Below are 20,152 nucleotides of genomic sequence, written 5' to 3'. Positions count from 1 at the left end.
CAGACATCTAAGTCTGGGCCAAGTATGATGAATTTAGTGATCTAGTACTCTAGAATACTAATATTTACTATCTAGCAGTATGCCAGCAATTTCCTTTTGTGCTGTGAAATTATGTTGTTGTTCAGTCACTAATTCATGTCTGACTCTTTGAAACCCCGTGGACTGCAGCATGCTAGGCTTCCTTGACCTTTAGTATCTCCTGGAGTTTGCTCAAACTCATGTCCATTGAGTAGATAATACTCTTCACATCAGGTGCCCCAAATACTGGAGCTTCAGCATCAGTCCTTCCAATGAATATTCGGGGTTGATCTTGTTTAGGATGGACTGGCTTGATCTCCTTGCAGTCCAAGGGACTCCCAAGAGTCTTCTCCAGCACCACAGTTCTTAAGCATCAATTCTTTGGCACTCAGCCTTCTTTATGGTCCAACAGTCACCTCCGTACATGACTACTGGAAAAACTGTAGCTTTGACTGTACTGACCTATGATAGCAAAATGATGTCTCTTCTTTTTTATTAATAATGTGCTGTCTGGTATCACTGACAGAAATAGAGCTGACTTGAGGACAAGGATAATGACTTTCTATTTAAATATGATGAACTGAAGGTGACAGTAAACAACCTCTAACATTTTCAGCTATGTATTAACTGTGTGACTTTGGGAATTCTCTAAGCTCAGTTTTCTCATCTGTAAAATAAAAATAATAATAACGTGCAACTCATTAAGTTATTGTGATGATTGAATGAAATAATGGCAATGACAGTACTCACTAAAGCATTGGAAAAGTGACATATTTTGGCCGTTGTTATTATTCATCTTATATATGACAAACTGCCCAATAAATCCTTTTTGTTACATGAAAACAAAAAACAGACAAAAAATAATATGCTGTCTAGGTTTGTCATAGCTTTCCTTCCAAGGAGCAAACATCTTTTAATTTCATGGCTACAGTCACTGTCTGCAGTGATTTTGGAACTCAAGAAAAGAAAATCTTTCACTGTTTCCACGTCTGTTTGCCATGAAGTGATGGCACCAGGTGCCACGATCTTAGTTTTTTGAAAGTAGAGTTTTAAGCCAACCTTTTCACTGATACTATGCATAAAGCTATAAAAATTTATACGTGTACATAATACATAGTGTACATATAGGCCTGTGTGTGTATTTGCCAGTCCTATGAGAAGGGAGTAACAAAAGCTTTAAAAAAGTGTTTTTATTATTTTATAGCATCACATACTTAAACCCACAATTCCACCAGACATAGCCATTTGGATTTCACCATGGTTCCTATTATTCCATATCTATAAATACATCTATTTTTGCACAGGCATTAAAGTTGTTTACCTTTCCGAATGTGATCTTTGTGATGATTCTGATTGAGACAAAACTCTGCTACCAGTAGGTAATTTGATAATCCTAACAAATGGTGAATTTTACCCATTCTATATAAAGTTGAATTTGTGTTAATGTTACAAAGTTCAGGCAATCGGATTTAACTTACACTAAATTGTTTAATTTTTCAGATGTTTGCTGAGATTGTAGATGTTGATTTAATACTTTGTACTGTCACTGGATTGTGACATTTTCACCTGTTGTGGTAGCACTTTATATTGGTGAAACAAGGAATAGCTAATCACTCAGAGTTTTATGTTCGGAGAGCTGAAGATGTGCAGTAGTTAAGGGTTACTATGGTGACGAGTACATTGGGATATTGACCTCACTTCTGTGCAGGTTTAAGAGCCAGGGTGGGAGAGTGAGTGTTGTTGTTTTCTGTGAATCTGATCCAGATTGAAAGGTCAGTTGAGGATCAAGAGAAAGGACAGTCTCCAGTGTGAGATAATCAGCCACTTTTTATGCCCCCTTGTGAGTACTAATATATGCCAGTCTCTATTTCCTTCTTACTCCCATGACCCCATGCCCCAGTTTCTGATACACATTCCTGTGTGGGAGGTAGGATCATGTGTAATTTGGAAACACTTCTGGTGATTTCCTATTCTACTTTTATCCTTGTAGAGGACCAGTGTCTTCAGACTTCCAGAAGAAGATGTGCTTTAATGTAACATACATACTTGAGCTATCTCAGGTTTTCTCCTTCCCCCTCCAGAGCCCACCTTTGTGGTTTTAGATTGCCAGGTAACACTGGCATCCAAGAAGCCTCCTGGTTCTGACTGAGGCAGGTTGCTCTTTTTGTCCGTCTTCACCTATGTCTGGAAAATGTGTTTTGAAATACTTAGCTTATGTTATTATCTCAAGCATACTATATTTCCTGTAATTCCCAAATAGATGAGTCTAAGTTCACTTGCTTTTCTGGGTCTAGCAGTTGCCAACACAGCCACGTAAATCCTCTCAAGATGACTTCGTTTTCCTCCTTTCCAATTACATCTGTAGTTTTGAAAAATAGTACAGAATAACAGGGCTTCCCAGGTGGCTCAGTGGTGAAGAATCTTCCTGCTGATGCAGAAGCTGCCGGAGACACCAGTTTGATCCCTGGGTGGGAACGATCCCCTGGAAGAGGAAATGGCAACCCACTCCAGAATTCATGCCTGGGAAATCCCATGGACCAGAGGAGCTTGGTGGGCTACAGTCCATGGGGTCTCAGAGTCAGACGTGACCTAGCGACTGATCACACACATGCACGCGCTGTTTGTATCAGATGTGCGTCACCTTTGTAGTGGTCCCTTCAGCTGTGGAGATTGTGCCCCTCTCATTGGGCTCACAGTAGTTTACTGGTGGTGCTTTGGAATGCTGACCTTAATGTCCTAATGACCTCATGTCCATGTGTCCCCGTCCCCTACTCTTCTCTTTTTTCCCCTCAAATTTAAAGTTTTATTTTTCAAAATGTACAGTGGTGGGACCTGTCTGTGCCTCTTTATTGGAAGCTGGGGCATCTTCACCTTTGGTGTTTCTGGTTTAAATTACTTGTACTCTGTGCTTTGAAACCACTTTCATGGATGCTTTACTAAGTAGCTCTTGAAGGGCTACCCTGGCCAAGGAGCTGTGAGTCTTCAGTTTCTCGGAGACGATAGCTGAGGTTTTAAGCTTGTAGTCAGGAACTGACTCATTTGAAAAGACCCTGATGCTGGGAAAGTTTGAGGGCAGGAGGAGAAAGGGACGACAGAGGATAAGATGGTTGGATGGCATCACTGACTCGATGGATGTGGGTTTGGGTGGACTCTGGGCGTTGGTGATGGACAGGGAGGCCTGGCGTGCTGCAGTCCATGGGGTCGCACAGAGTCAGACACGACTGAGCGACTGGACTGAACTGAGTCAGGAACTCCCTTAGTCTGGCGTATGTGGCTTTGTCAGGCAAGACTAGGTTATTGAGCTTGTCCCATATTTTGCCGTTGGCCTTGCCCCCAGACTTGTTCCCTGGGTGTCTTTCTTGGCTGGCTTTCTGGCATCGACTTTTTCTTGTCATCCTTGGGTGGCATCTCAGAGACTGGAGAGCAGCTGCTATCCCTGCAGCCTCACTGAGATGTTGGACAAAAAGATAATCATCAGCCGGAGGGTCCGTGACGTTGCTTAGTTTCTCTGTACCAAGATGTAATGAATATTAAGTGGCAAGAATGCAAAATCATTTCTCTTTTTTCCTGAACTTCTTCAAAAATATGCTTAACCATATTGCTTCTTAAAATTATAAAGTAATTATAGTATATATATACAGTGTGTATACATATATGTATAAAGACCAATAATAAAGTGTATCTTAAGTATATTTAATTTGTGTTTTTAGTGGCATGAACAGTGAATTTCAAAGTCATAGCCCTTGTAAAAGAGTAGATGGTATCATGGTAGCTAGTGTGTCTTAAATCCTGAATGTTTTATTCTTAATATACTTTCTTTTCTGATTGCTACCAGTTTTTATCAGACTGTCTGGCTTTAGGACTGTCTTTACTCAGGTGATTCCCAGATAAGAGTGCTAATAATTAACATGATTCATGTTACAATGGAAGGAATTATGGTTGAGCTATAGTAAGTAAGTAGCTTTACTCATAAAGGTACCCTGATTTAAAACAAATTTTAGGAGTCTTCTATTTTATTTCTAAATTTCTTTATATATAACTTACTAATATCACATGCATGTTACACATACATTAATAAGAGCGGTGTGTAGTGTATCTTCCTATTTGTGGTTCAGAGTTCTATGTTTTGCTCCAGCCATGTTCTTTATGTTTTAGTGCCACCTTGCTCTTATGTCACAGATATTATTGAGAGGCAACATATGTTCATGTTAAAGTGAAGACTGTTATGAAAGGAGAGTGAGTGGAGTTCTGTGTAGTGAGTAGCTGCCATATAGTTGTTTTGAAGCTTAGTGAACTTACAATTGAGAATGCCCGGTAGTACAGCCCTTCTCTCCTGTGAACTAACAGCCAGATTGTTTGTAATTTCCCATGCTATTTAAAACAGGGTTCTCATGTATCAGCCATCTTCTGTAAGGGTGCCCAGTGTGACTTCGGTTGATCCAGCTGCTATTCCGCCTTCATTAACAGACTACTCAGTACCATTCCACCACACGCCAATCTCAAGCATGTCCTCAGATCTGCCAGGTATGTGAAGAGTTGTTTTGTTTTTTACCAAGTTTTTTTTTTTTTTTTACCATTTATTTTTTTAATCTTAATCTGTGAAGCAAATATAATTTAAGTATCTTAAATAAAAATGCAAAGGAAATTGCTAAGAAAAGAGTTCCTGTGAAGGTGATGCCTGTTTTAAATAGTAATCACGTTCAGTTGCTCTCATTTTAACTACTGAGCAATCTGTAGATTTTGTTGGGAGGAAATAGGGTAGGATAGTGGGAAAATTGTACAGAATTTATTCTCCCGCATAGAGAATGTACCACAGAGAGACTTTTTCTTGGTTTATTTTTCATGGATGCTTCACAGGTTAGGGAGAATTCTCATACTCTTCTTTTCTAAAAGCGCATCACTTCTTGGTAGCCCATCACAACTACAGAATATACTTGTGTACTGTGAGGTCAGGTTGCCTACCAGCTTTACCCTGTAAAAGTAGGATCTGCCTGTTCTTTTCCCACAATACTCTCCTCTGAGTATTTAGGGTTATCCTTTAAATAAAAATTTTTTTTAATTGGAGGATAATTGCTTTACAATGTTGTGTTGGTTTAGGGATATCTTTTATATATATATTAACAGTTAAAAACTTCATGGCTACCTGAGTTACCTTAGTATCAAGTTTTTTCATAGATCACATTGGCACAAGTTTAGAACCAGTGACAACTAGACGTCCCTTCTCTCTGAAGGGCCCTTTTATTGAAATTCAGTTACCTCCTCCTGTTATTAGTTTCCTTTTCTGGATTCAGGAAGTTAATTTTGACCTGTGATTTATTCTTCTTGGCCCTCTTAGTACGGTCTTTATTTTAAGCACAATATATATATTATTGGGTAAAATTTGTGTTGTTGGAACAGTTGATAGTTGTGTAATCTGGTCCAGTGTAATTTTGTCACTTGAAACTTGTTCAGAGTTTATTCAGTTTGAATATAATTTATTGGAAAAGAGTAGACTAAAAATAGTGTCCATCAAAAAAAAATGTTAAAAGCTTTTTGGTTCTTTCAAATATCTCCTCCACATGTTCTTTGGGAATTGGTTATTTTTAAAAAAAACTGTTTGTAAACCCAGACAGTACCAGTTACAGAGTCATTGTTGATACAAAGCTTGATCTTGAGTTACAGGTGAAGTTTCATGGTCCGTAAGAAAGAGGGAAAGTCAGAGTCTTAATTCCTAACTGCCATGTTTGTTTTAACTGTGGCTAGTTTTAAATGAAGTTGAAAGGTTTCCACATGTCATCTTAGTATGTGTTACAAATAAGCATTCCCAAAGCATTCATTTCCTGAAGATCTTGAATTAAAAATTAATCCTGAGAAAAAGGATAATGAACATTCTCTGTTTACTAAGTGACTCTGGCCATTTAGCAATAGAATAGATACATTGTACAAATCACTTGTTCTGTTAGTTTTTGAATTGTGTGATTTTGGATGAATTTTTAATTTCAGAGAATTTGTATTTCAAAATTTGGGCATAAAGTCAGACTATTTACTTTATAAAATGTACAGATTTGAGAAAAATGCAATAAAGTATGTTAATTGTGTATTTCATAAAATACATTTCAAGCTGGTAAGATCTAAGACTATTATCCAAGACTGATATTTAGCCATTATAAGCTAGTATAGTGATACTGATTATTAAAATGTTAAAAGACTTTATTAGTTGATAAACAGAATAGAATAGGATCTATTGTACTTTAGAGAGTTACCAGTTTACTGTCATTTATGAATTACGTAGTAGTATCTTGATCTAAATAGTTTAGTTTTTATTTGGGTTTTACTGTTAATATGCTCTTTTGTAATTAGTAATTACTTTGGAGATTTTTTGTGCATAATTTTATGTAATTAGTCATACTGTACAGAGTTTTGATATTTATAAGTTTAATAATTTATAATAAAATATTAAATAGAATACCAAGAATTGAGAGATGACAAACTCTTAATACATTTCTTAACATTCCTTTTAAACATCATAAACATGAATCTTCTGAATCTGCAGGAGAACAAAGAAGAAATGATATTAATAATGAACTGCAGCTTGGAACATCTTCTGATACTGTGCAACAGTGAATGCAAAAATAAAACATAATTTGTATTTGTGGAATGGAAAGCAGCTTGATTATTTCACGAAAAAATATGACTGCCTTATTATTGCTAGTGCCATATTGTCAGGTGTGAATGGTGCTCAAAAGTTGTATCATTAAAATTTGAAAGTGCTAAACATTTACATATTTAATCATGTAGCAGTTATGTTTTGTTAAACTTCATGGCTCAAGTAAGTAAAATGTGTTGTTATTAATAAGACATATAGAGTCAGTTTCACATGAAGAAGCATTTAAAATCTAAAAACTACAGATTTATCAGTATTGAGAAAAGCATTTAGAATGTACTATCATAATTTTTAAAACTACCTGCTTTTTTAGTTAAAGATAATTATGAAATACTTAAGAGTGAAAACACAGTACAACATATCATTGCAGTTCAAACTTATGGTGAAATAAGAACAGCATTTTACTGAACTTTTATAAAATATTAAGGCAATAATGTTTTAATCACTATTCATGAAGCTTCTTCGTTTCATGTAAGAGTTTTCATAGTCTATACTTACAAAGTAGAATTATAAGACATTGTTGATAATAGTTTTTTAATAGAAGGAATAACATCTGAAATACTGTGTCAAGCTTCAGTGTTACTGTCGGAGAGAAAATGGTTTCAGTGAGAAATATTTACATTGAAACATTACTGAATTTTGTTTAGACAGCATCTGTATAATACAGCTAGGGAGATACAGTGGGTTTCAACCAAAATTTCAGAAAAATTTCTAGATACTTTTATTATGGCGTTGTATAAGTTATCATATTCAATTATCCCTGGATGAGATATCAAAAGATATAGATCAGTTAAATCTCTTAAAGTATTTTATCAATAGGCTGTTAGCACACATGAAATGATCATCCAATAATAGAAATGCTGAATATATAAAACTTTCAGACGATATTATAAGGGCTGGACAGATTTTGAATTACTGTTCAGCTGCAGGAGAGAGAGGATTTACTCAGCAATATTATTACTGTGAAGAGAAACTCTCTTATCGAAGTACATCACCTCCTTAGTATCACTTTAATGGGGAACTCTTTGGAAAAGTTGGTTATGATTCCCTTTGTTCAGTGGTGGCTCAAATCTTGTATCTTATAGCTAGTGATAGGCATAAGAAATGACAAGTCAGGTCAGCAGTTTTCAAAAATCATTTAGAAATTGAATGACTTCTTTCAAATTATTGGTGCTACAGCTTGTATTATTCAATAAGTATTATCATTATACCCTTATTTAGAGATTATAAGGGAATAAACTTACTTAAACATCTGATTTATCAGTTATATTCACACAGGTTATTAAATATTTTAAATATCATTTCCCACTAATATTCTCTATTTAGAGTAACAGTCCAGTATCATAGTATACTCTGTTACGATTGCTGTACTTGAGGTGATGTTGAATACCAGGATATAAAAATTCATAGAATAAATAGAAATTGGCCTTAGTAATCTTATACCTAATATATAATTTTTTTTTTTTAATGTTTTAGAATTTAGTCAAACAGAGGCCTAGGGGAACTGACCTTGAAGTTTATTGTTAGACTTTTCAGATGTGAAGATTTTATTATTTATTGTTATAACTTTAATATTTCAAGACAGTATTACTGGGCAACCTTTTGTCACTTTCCTATTTCTAAAGTATAATTGGAGGATCCCAAATCTTTAGAAAACTGCATTAGCTTATAACCCAGTACACGCTGGCAAGATTTAGCTTGTTAGTAAGCAGCAGCTATGAAGTGCTTGCTTTATGCAGCATGTTGAACTGTGTACTACTCCTTTTTGTTGTGGGAACTGGGGGACAGAGAGCTGTCCGTGAAATAGACATTTATTTGTTTAAGAAGTGATATTTTAGATGAAGCTTAATGTGTATTTCTAAAAAATAAATGTGAAGTGTCTTAAGAGGCTAAGCATGTTTTTTTTAATGTCTCAATCCAGATGATCATCTCTTCATTTTTTTGCTTCTCATTCTGCTAAGTGAAAATTTGCTTTGACTAGTTCTATTTAAATTTTGGACTCCTCTACCCCTTTTAAGCCTTTGGGGATGGTTTTTCCAGTTGTTTTGTCAAGACATATGTACATTTTTGGGTTTTATGCACATAAATATCCTGAAATATCCTGATTGTGGTAGACCTTCCCTACAGCAGAATGGTAAGGACTTAACCCAGATGTTCTATGACTTAAATAAAAAATGATTTGGGGAAATAATTCTTGTCTCCAAAATATGAGACAACTATTAACAGAACATTTTTGTTTTAGGTTTGGATTTTCTTTCCCTTATTCCAGTTGATCCCCAGGTATGTATCCTGAATTTAAGCAACTAATTTGTATTGGATTGTTGGTTGTGTCACTAACTAAAAATGACCAGTTGCATAAAATCAGGACAGTCAACTCTCAGTTACTTAAATTGATGGAAAGAAAGTACTTCTATAAATATTTCACAATTTTACTTGGAGGCATGACGTTGTTTTTGTTTATGATATTTTGACCTTTACTACTAGCATTTTAAATTATTTTTTGTTTAGTTTAATATAATCATTTGGCATTTCTTAACAAGCATTTGAGTGATTAAAATGAGGGGAAGCAGTGCTGGACGACTGGAAATGTTGAAACTTTATAGAGAAAATTTGTGAAACACTTGTTCTGTACATAGACGATGGCTGAAGCTGATTAAACAGATTGAATCATTAGCTTGATTCTTCGTAGTTTTTAAAGGCAGTCAAATTCAGACCTTGAAGAAGCCCTCACCTAAAATCGCTATAAACCAGCCATCCGTGTTTTCTCTGTTGGAGATAAGAAACTAGTATTCCAGTGTCCCACCATGAAGAGCTTGCAATGAGCACAGACAGACTCCACTGATAGGCTAATAGCAGAGGAGGAAAAGGCGCAAGGAGAGCTGATGGGAAAAGCAGACAGAGAAAGAGACTTTGAGAGAAGCGTTGAGACTAGGGGCGGAGAGAGGAAGAACCACGGATCACTGCTTTTGTAGGCCTTTCAGAGTCAGCTGACCACAGGTGGTGTATCAGCTTCCTGGCTTAATACTCTGATCACACAAACAGTACTGGAAGTTTGGGCCCAAGGTGACAGGCACAAAAAGAGAAGTTTCTTTTCACCCTAAATTGACTTTGTTACATCAGTATATTCTATAGCAAAATATCTAGGTATTTTTCTAGGAGATAGATTCTTCAGGATTAAAGTATTAACTGATTTTTATGTGAACCATCCTTTTTTAAAAAATCATCTTGGAACCTTGAGGGTTTTGATTTTATAGGGCTATTCAGCATGCTTGGTGTCAGGCTAACTTGCTGATAAAAAAATACCTGGAATTGATTATATTGATAAGCTGTCCTTACTGATCTTCTTTCGTGTGGTCAATCTAAACACAAACTTAGGACCGCTCCTCTTGTAGTGTATACTGGACCTCACTTACCATACTAAAGTTAGTGCAGTTGTATCTCATATAAAACAGTCTATGGCAATATAAAATAAAGCTTTTAGTGCTTGTCTCTGTTCCTCCTGGTCAGTATCAGAGTACTTAAACTCAGGTTGAAATTTGTTTGGGGATCAGCAACTAAGATTTAAACCAAAAATTATAAACACTTGGAGGTGGCTGTCAAGCTGCCATCTCAGAGGCAATTAGATTTCCTTTAAGATTTATTCCAAAATTTTGTTTGTTTTTTATTTCAAAATACATGCGATAGTTCTCATTCTGAGCATCCCGGAGTAGTTAGCTACGTGTAGTCTCTACATTAGAGTGTATGCTATCTTCTAATTACACAAGTACTGTTACATGTATGTAGATAGGAGTCAGATGTTGTTTTTCCACTGATCAGTCTTAACATTGTTCCTTAAGGGTCTAATTAATACTAACTTTTGAAAGAATTATTGAATTTTGCGTTAGCACTTTTGCTTAAAGCCATTAAAGATAAGTTTACTAGCCTTTTACAGTGTGCTTTAAATTTGGTATAAATCCATTCATTTAGTGAGCAGATTCTTTTCAAGATTAAGTATGAGTCATAATTGTGGGGCCAGTATTCAGTATTAAATAACTGTAGTTATTGTTGACATTTTTGTACTACTACCTACATATTTGGTCAACAGATTCTGTTTTGAGACAGTCAAGAATATGCTGCACTCATCAAATAATGTAAAATGTTAAATTCGTGCCACCTTCTATCCAAAGATGTGAAGTTTTGAGAAATTTTTAAATCCCACCGAGATTTAAATATGTGGCTGTCACTTGTGCATATCTAACAGTGTGTAGTCTCTTTACTTACGATCAATGAAGCCTCTTCCTCATCCGCATCATTGTTTGTTTCAAGCAGTACTGTCCTCCTATGTTTTTGGATAGTCTCACCTCACCCTTAACAGCAAGCAGCACGTCTGTCACCACCACCAGCCCCCATGAAAGCAGTACTCATGTTAGCTCATCCAGCGGCAGGAGTGAGACAGGGGTCATAGCCAGCAGTGGGAGTAACATTCCTGACGTCATCTCACTGGACTGAAGAAGGACTCGCTCGATTCTAGGAATCATTCATCAGAACTGCTCTTTCTTGGATCTCTGGTCCGTGGAAGCTATTTTTTTGCTAATTACTTTGATATTTATTGAAATGTCAGATGGATTCGTTTGCCTTCTGAGAGATGAACACAGATGACCGCAACAAGAACCACATGACATGCAAGGATTTTTCTTACTCTTGGTGTACTCTTTGAGCATCAGATACATTCAGCTGTAACTATATCCTCCTGAGAGATGGATTTCAATTTCATAATACTGGATAGATTCTACAAATCAGTTAAATTTTTTTTGTTGTAATACACAGCAATAAAATTATGTAAATATTCAAGTACACTTTTTTTCTAATTAAGAAAAGATGTAATCAGTGATTCTAAAATGACAACTTCTCGTTTAACCTGATGTGAAGGAAAAATAATGCGGAAAGAAGTTACGTTTGCCAAATGAGTCCTTTCCATGGATTTGTTCTGTTTTTGTTGAAGTAATGAAGTCTAGATAAGTGGCCAAAGCTTGGGTTCCACTTTTCTCCGTTTCCATCAAAGAAGAATGGCCCATGTGCTAAGCATTTCCCCTGTTGGTTGTTTCCACTCTGGTATTGTGTGCCCGTGAGTGCGGAGTGGAGTTCTGGGATTTGGCTGCTCCTTATTAGTGATTATGTTGAAGAACACTATGCAGAGTCTGCCCTGACATAATGTGTGCTGTTTTTGGTAATTGAACTTTCTCATTCTAGAGATGTCTGTAAATTAGGGGCTTACCTTCTCAAAAGAAATTCTCTGCGACTGTTGACTGTAATGTTTTTTTGGATTGAGGTGTGGCTGGAATGTTTGTTAAGATTTTGTTCACACTGTCCAGAAATATTGAGAGCATGGAGGCAGTGGAAGAACAGATTTAGGGGCAGTGGGAATAGTAAAGTTTAATTTCTTCCTAAGAACTTCTTTTACTTGTTTGTTTTATAGGATAATGTTCAAATCTGCGATGAATAATACTGACAAAGTATGTCATAATCTCGTTTCTCTCATAGCAGTGATTTTTAAATTTAAAGAATAAACAATAGCAAAGGGATGGAGGTGGAATCAGATTTCCTGTTTTTTAAAAAAAGAAATGTTTCCTGAAACCACAGAAGATTAAAAACAGAATTAGAAGTGTTTGAGTATAAGAAAAGTTTGAAGAGAGGATGGGCCTGAAACCCACATTGAAAACCACTCTTACTATGTGTTTGATTTTAAATCTCTAAGGAAGCTGAATTTTACCCTGAGAAACATTTTTATCCAAATTTTATACTTTGCTTTCATTTGGCTGCACAATTTTGATTTCTCAAGGAGTTATTACTTTCCTAATGTTTTGCTTTCTCTCCCTAAGCTGTGTCTAAGTAAACCTTTGTTTAAAAATCATTAATCTAGCTGATTTCTCAGACTGAAATGCCCAGATGCAGAGTCGCCAGTTTCATACAGGACAGGGGACAGTCGGGGTTGGTACAGCTCCAGGGAGCTGCCTTCTCACGGCTTGGTTTCCACACCTTCTCGCGTTCTCACGCCCTTTTGCTGTTTTTGTACTCATTTAATTTCCTGTGATTTTCTACATCATCCCTTCTTTGGCTGTATTATCCCTTTTGGAGAGTTAAAAACATGGAAAACAAACCTGAATCTTGCAGTCGTTACATCATAGTTGCCAGTTTTAAATTCTTAGGACATGTTGCAGTCCTTTGGTCCATACACAGAATTTATTCCTGGTAAAATTTTACATTGCTGCTCTAAATGTGGATGCAAGTTCTGTTAACTCTGTAATCAGACAGAAAAAGTAACCTGGTTTGTGTGGTATAATTTGTTAATAAAGAAATGCTGTATATTTGTTATCATTTTGTTATCCATTAGATTCTCAGAGACGCTCCCTTCCCCAGCTTAACCCACAGAGTTTTACAAGGTCAATGAAAAAAAAAAAAGAAATTAGTTCATTTACTTGATTCTTGTAACTGATAACTGCTGTGCTGTTATAGTTGTACTTTGTTTTCTTTTCACTATTTTATGTGAACAGTTTTATTGTTCATTTTTGGTGCTTTACACTAAATTACATAAATTTTTAATTTATCTCATACAGGCAACTCACATTTTTTAAAATATACTTTTAAGTTTATAATCTTAAAATTGAGACTTTTATGTGTGTATCTTTGAAGGTGAGTACCTTTTATTATGCTTTTGGCTCTATGACAACAGCATGCTTACTAAGCCATTGTCCTTTTTTTAGTATGGTCACCAAATACTTTTACTGGGACCCTGCCTTTGTAGTAGTGTCTTTTACTAGCCAAGATACCTGCTCAACCAAGTATAATTCCGTTTCAGAGGAGGTCTTCTCTAGCTGTTATGTAGATGGCAGCCAACCATCTGCCATCTGACGATGTTTAAGAAAAGGAACTGCAGTTACCAACCTCTTACAAACACTTAGCCAGCCTGTGTTTTTATGTTTCCTTGTTTTGGTAACTCATGACAATATAATTGGTACTGAATGTAGCTTCACGCCTAAGGTCTGCTTATATCGACTAACTTTTTGATTCTTAGGTAAGCTGCTTTAGGAGTTTGTTTCCATTTCTGCCCAGAAGGTATAAATTCTTTCAGCATCTGTTGTGGGATGATTATAAAGGCCAAACGAAACCGTAGAGTCCAAAAAGCTAGAATGGAAATACCATGGTTAAGTGAAAGATTGTGAATATAAATAAGGAGATCCATAACTGGGTATAAAGCAAATTTCCCTAGGGTAGAATTTTAAAAGGATGTGAAGAAAGGTTGGATTTTAGAGGAAAGATAGCTCAACAGACTGTTTTGAAACAGACTGTTTCAGCCATTCTGCCTTCAGAGCAGTCCTGAACATCTGTCATCTAGTAACCAAGTTGTCTGCTTTTCTTCTGTCAAAAAAGTATTTATTAGTTACATTTTGGCTTTTTAAGTAAAGTTGAATTTTATAAAATATTAGTTCTCAACTCTTTCATTTCTCTCTGGCCCCCAATGGGTGTGAAAAAAGTCTCCGCCTGCCCCAAGTAAACACTTTTTATTTTCCTAATCTTTTTCATCGTGGAAAATGTAGGGCAGCGTGCCATTTAAAACTTGAGCCTGACGTTGTATTTTGTGACCCTGGGTCTATGTGTTGTGGGAGCATGGAGGTGTCATTTAGATTGGTAATTCATGACAGAACCTGATTCACCATCTTTTCTGCTACATTTCTGCATGAATATGGTGAAACTTACAGGAAAGAAATTTAATAATTTCTCTGCTTTTTAAAGAATGACTGGTTTATAAGCCCCCACTTTTTTGTTAGGAACTACACTCCAGTTCCTAGCAGAAATCAATAAGGCTATATAAAAATGCCCATTCTGCTTTAATGCTTACCTGATTCAGTATTTTTTTTTTTTCTGTTTGTGTTGGTAATACATGCTTGTAGAAAGGGCACTTAAATAGTTTTGAATGTTTCTTGCCGGTCACTTTGCTACATGTTTGTGATCTTACATAGTTTTATTCATTCTGTGTGTAATTTGTATCTTGATTTTTTTTTCTCAGTCTACAGGCATTATTCATGTCACTAAAAACTACATTGTATGGATGTGCCATGCTTTCTGTTGCCTTTCCCTGTTGGACATTTTAGGTTGTATCTCATGATGCTCTTGCAGTGCGTGTCTTTGTGCATAAATTATTTCCTTAGGATAAATTCCTAGAGGTGAACTTCTGAGTCAAGGATGTAAATACTTCTGTAGTTTTTGGTGCACAGCACTTCTCCAAGTGGTTTTGCTAACCATTTGGTATGAGAAGAACTATCTAACCATATTTTCCAAGAATATGTACCATTAACTGTATGCAGGCATCTGCATTAAGGCCTTCCACCTCTGACCTTGGTGAGCTGGGGTAACTGATTTGGAGATAATTGGCAGAGATTTTCCTGGGATGTTTCAGTTTCAAATATATCTATATGATATGTTCCAGAAACACCTGCTTATAAGGGTATCCAAATGATTTTTCACACATTTTTACTTGCATTATGAAGTAGCCCGTTGTTACACTACGTTTTCCATTTTTAGTTAGAAAGTCTTGACTTTCTGAAACCACCTTTCACTGGGGCCAGCCCTTAGTAGCCAGCTCTCTCTTTTTTTCCTCTTCCCTTAGGCTCCATTTTGGCCTTTCTGAGTTCCCCAAAGCCAGTAGGATCTTCTGAGCCAAAGGCAGTCCAACTCAAACTGGAAAAGTGGTAAGGCTAAAGCAACAACAAAAGCAGAGCTAAGCTTTGCTTTTTCATTTTTTTTCGTGTGTGTTTCCCACCCCATCTTGGTGTTCTCAGGGTAGCTCTAGGAAAAGAAAAAGCAGATTGCTGTCTTCATTTGCTCAAGGTATTACTTTCTTGATTGGCATACCATGTTGTTTCCTGAACTGTTTCTTTTTGAATGGATTTTAAAGCTGCTTTTATGTTTTCATAGCTCAAATCTTTTACATGAAGAGTGTTGTGTTATAAAATATCCCACTTATTTTGGCCTTCACAAACCATTCAACAAGATTTCGCTGTGTTTTGAAAGTGTATGTGGACTAGACTGGTATAACAGATCTGGTCCCATTGTTCAAAGGGCTTACAACAAGTTTTCAAAAATCAGGAATTCTTAGCTACTAAGAGATGTGCTAAGAAACTTAGAAAATGTCACATTCCTTACTGCAGTCTTTCAAAGGAAAGTAGTGTTGTCTTTATGTTGCAAATGAAGAAACAAATTTTGCAGTTGGACTTGGGTGTCTGAAACAGACCTATTAATTCAAAAGCCTTATGACTCAACTGAAGTGACACTAATTAGGTAGGCTATTTGGGAGACTGGCGTGGTAATCTAGACATAAAATGACGAGAACTGATTTCAGGTGATGGCTGCAGGAATAAGGAAGGAGTGGATGATGGAGCCATTTCAAAGGAAGACTCAAGATTTTAAGTGGACGTAGGAATAAGAGCTGAGTCCATTTCTCAAGGTAGAATGGACAATAGTCATTAAGGGGAGACAATGGTGAGTTTGATGATTAAGATGAGATTTCAGAAAGGCAGTTTTCAAGAAGCTTATTTTTGTTGTGCAGCCTTAAGAAGTGCAAGCTGCTCTGCCTCCATTTTTACTCTCACTTGTCTCCCTTCTGTATGTGTCCTGGTCTCTCCCAGTTGCCTCCCCCTCTTGCGCTTGTGCATGCCCAGTCGCTCAGTCATGACCGACTCTTTGCTCCCGTTGGACTGTAGCCCGTGTCACCTGCGTCACAGGTGGAGTCTTTACCTGCTGAGCCGCGGGGAAGCCCCCTGTCCACCCTCTCTTCTCCCTTAAACGCGCTTGGCTGCAAGTTGATGTTTTTTTTGAATTTGCACTTAACTGCCTTGTCATAACCAATTTGGCTGTCTCCTAAAGGCCTGCCATAGCCTGCAGCTCTCACCAGTGTGGGCTGTGTCCACATGCCACCTATCTCAGGAGGTGGTGGTGGCTGCCTTTCCTCTGTCCTGTAATTTCTAAATAATTTCCCAAGGCTTCTGACAAAAATCTGCCCTTTTGTTGCCCGTGTCAAGAAGTTGTACTGTCAGTTACCTCTGCTCCTACCATCGATCATTCCCATTGATTTGCTGAAGGCCTCACTTCCTAACAGTGTACTTGGCCATCTCTGATTCTGTCGTATTCTCAGTGACTTCATGTTCTGACAGATGATCCATCCAACACTGGCTGGTGAGATTTTTGGTTATCTTGCCTCCAACATTTTCTTCCATTGAAACTCCCTATTTAACCCTCTCTATTTTCTTTGTACTTATCCAACTTCATTATCACATCCTTCAGCATGTCCTCAGACCCCTTTCTCAGTCACCTACCAGTCCTTTGACTTGACACTGCATGGTTCTTTCCCCATTCTCATCAATTAATGCAAATATTCCTTTTTTCTTTTTTAATTGAAGTATAGTTGATGTACAAAATTATGTTAAGTTTAGATGGACTACATGATTTGATGTTTGCATGTATTATGATCGCCGTGATAAGTGTAGTAACCATTTGTTTCCATGTGAAGTTATAGTAATGTATTATGCTGTATGTTTTCATTCCTGTGGCTTATTTTATAACTGGAGGTTTATGTGTCTTAATTACCTTTACCCATTTCTTCTCCTCTCCAGCCCCTCCCTCCTGGCAACCACCCATTTATTCTCTGTATGAGTATTTTCATTTCATTTGATTAGATTCCACATAGGAGCAAGATTATATGATATTTGTCTTTCTCTGGTTTATCTCACCTAGCATAATACCCTCTAGATCCATGCATGTTGTTGGAAATGGCAAGATTTCTTTTTTGTTGTTAATGGCTGTGTTATGTATGTATGCACTTTACCCATTCATCTGTGGGCACTTAAGGTGCTTCCATATACATTGGCTATTGTAAAATAATGTTGCAGTGAGTATTGATGTGCATATATCTCTTTGAAGTCACTTGACTTACAATACCCAGAAGTGGAATTGCCAGATCAAATGGTAATTCTACTTCTTAATTTTTTGAGAATCCCTCATACTCTTTTCCATTCTAGCTGCACCAGTTTACTCCAGCCAGCAGTGCACAAGGGTTTCCTTTTTTCCACATCCTCGCTAACACTGACTTCTTGTCTTTTGTGTGTGTGTTTGATGACAGCCTACCACTCCTGTTCAGAACACACCTTTCTTAGCAGGTGATCTTGTTTCCAAATTCAATCAGAAGATTCAGGACTTCAGCATGATTTCTTTTCCTCCGTGCTTACCTTCATCTTTTATTCCAGCCTCAGAGAATGAGTTGGGCCAAAGGCCAGTTCAACCTTGTGAACCTTCGACTCCTATGTCCTCTGTTGTCCTCAGGACCTTCCTCCATGAGAATTTCCCTCTATCCTCTATGTCTTCCACCTTTTGGCTGCCGCTTTTGGCTTATAAAAGTCTCATATCATTAAATATTTGAGAGGCTATTATATGCCAGTATATATAGAGACTTACCTTCACCAAAGTTGTCACCCAGTAGATGGGGCTTCCCTGGTGGCTCAGATGATAAAAGAATCCACCTGCAGTGCAGGAGACCTGGGTTCAATCCCTGAGTTGGAAAGATCCCCTGGAGAAGGGAGTGTCTACCCACTCCAGTATTCTGGCCTGGAGAATTCCATGGACTGTATAGTCCATGGGGTCACAGAGTCAGACACGACTGAGCGGGTAATACTAACTAACTAAAGCCATATAGATAAGTGAATAGGGAGATCATAGTGCAGTGGTTAAAGGTGGAGTCAGGGTGCTACAGGAGCACACAGATAGAGAGATGGCTGAAAATGTCCAAAATAGCCAGAAGTTTGCTAAGGATTGTTAAAGAGAACTATGTTAGAAATCATGAAAAACCTTGTAAAATAGCAATAGCAAGAAGTTATTGAAGATTTTTCATGGTGATTCATAATAAGGAGCATTGGTCAAGTTTTATGTGATAATTTCCATTCTACAAATGTGGAAACAGATTCTGAGAGGGTAAGTGACTTGTAGCATATAAGCAGGGAGTCAGACTTCATGTGCAGTTTTTAACCATCTTCTCATAGAGGCCGTCCTTGACTATTCTATCTAAAAAGTGTTTCCTAAATATCCTAACCATATCACTGTTTGTATCCCTTGTGGCAGATAGCACAACCTGTGTTTATTTTATGTTTTAGTTCACTGTGTATTTGTTTCCTCTGCTAGATTGTAAGCTCCATGAGGGCAGGGGTGATATTTCAATTGCATCCCAGAGCCAAACACCGTGTGGCATATAGTAGGTGCTCAATAAATGCTTGTGAATGAAGAAATGGTGGGTTGTCATTTGTGTTTGACTTATGCTGACTGTAGAAATCACTTGACATCTGAGCAACAGGTATTCACAAAGGAGGGAAAGAAGAGAAGGCAGATGGCTGAAAGGAGCTGGGGATTTTTGGAGGAAGTGAGCTCACTAACCTAATAGACTCCAAACTCTTCCAGGGGTGAGGACCAGGAATGGGAGATGGGTAGGGAAATGCACAGTAGGGACAAGAATGTGCCAGTAGGTGTTTATTAAACCTGAAGGCCTAGGACCCGTTGTAGACTCAGCCTACTGTATATGTAAGGCTGGGGAAATTCTGCCTGTAATCTCTATGTCCAAGGGGCCAAGTACCTGGGTCAGCCATGCTGCTCTGAGTATTGCAGTAAAGTTGTATTGGTATTTCAGAATACCAGACACCTTACCTGCCTCCTGTGAAACCTGTATGCAGGTCAAGAAGCAACTGTTAGATCCGGACTTGGAGCTATGGACTGGTTCCAAATTGGGAAAGGAATACGTCAAGGCTGTATTTTTTCATCCTGCTTATTTAACTTATATGTAGAGTACATCATGGGAAATGCCAGGCTGGATGAAGCACAAGCTGGAATCAAGATTGCTGGGAGAAATATCAATAACCTCAGACTATATTAAAAAGCAGAAACATTGCCGACAAAGGTCTGTATAATCAGAGCTATGGTTTTTCCAGTAGTCATGTTTGGATGTGAGAGCTGGACCATAAAGAAGGCTGCGTGCCAAAGAATTGATGCCTCTGTACTGTGGTGTTGGAGAAGACTCTTAAGAGTCCCTTGGACTGCAAGGAGATCAAACCAGTCAATCCTAAAGGAAATCAGTTCTAAATATTCATTGGAAGGACTGACGTTTAAGCTGAGGTTCCAAATACTTTGACCACCTGATGTGAAAAGCCGATTCATTAGAAAAAACCCTGATGCTGGAGAAGGTTGAAGGCAGGAGGAGACAGGACGGCAGCATGAGGTGGTTGGATGGCATCACCGACTCGGTGGATATGGAGTTTGAGCCAGCTCTGGGAGATGGTGAAGGACAGAAGCTTGGCTTGCTGCAGTTATGGGGTCGCAAGGAATCGGACACGACTGAGTAACTGAACAACAGCAAAGTTGAAAGAGAGCTTTAGTTTTTTAAAACGTGGAATGTGAAGTAGTACTGGTGTCTTGATGGTT

General features: G+C 37.5%; 1 protein-coding gene and 1 pseudogene across 9 annotated transcripts in view; one reads left to right on the top strand and one right to left on the bottom strand.

Moving 5' to 3' along the window:
• The window catches only part of PIAS2 (protein inhibitor of activated STAT 2), a 100,255-nt gene extending 81,286 nt beyond the window's left edge, over positions 1–18,969 (top strand). For 4 of the 9 annotated variants that reach the window (XM_043443696.1, XM_043443699.1, XM_043443698.1 and 1 more), the window contains 3 exons: positions 4,403–4,542; positions 8,904–8,941; positions 10,967–13,015. In XM_043443696.1, the coding sequence (XP_043299631.1) occupies positions 4,403–4,542; positions 8,904–8,941; positions 10,967–11,149 (361 nt within the window). In that variant the 3' untranslated portion in view covers positions 11,150–13,015. The other 5 variants (XM_043443703.1, XM_043443697.1, XM_043443701.1 and 2 more) reach the window with 5 other exon arrangements.
• Positions 2,822–3,426, bottom strand: LOC122425358 (annotated as a pseudogene).
• Positions 18,970–20,152: the final 1,183 nt, after the last annotated feature.

Source organism: Cervus canadensis, chromosome 23, assembly GCF_019320065.1.
Source record: "Cervus canadensis isolate Bull #8, Minnesota chromosome 23, ASM1932006v1, whole genome shotgun sequence".
Classification (NCBI taxonomy): Eukaryota; Metazoa; Chordata; class Mammalia; order Artiodactyla; family Cervidae; genus Cervus; species Cervus canadensis.
The sequence above is the reverse complement of the archived record's forward strand: the minus strand, read 5'-3'. Positions and strand labels throughout refer to the sequence as shown.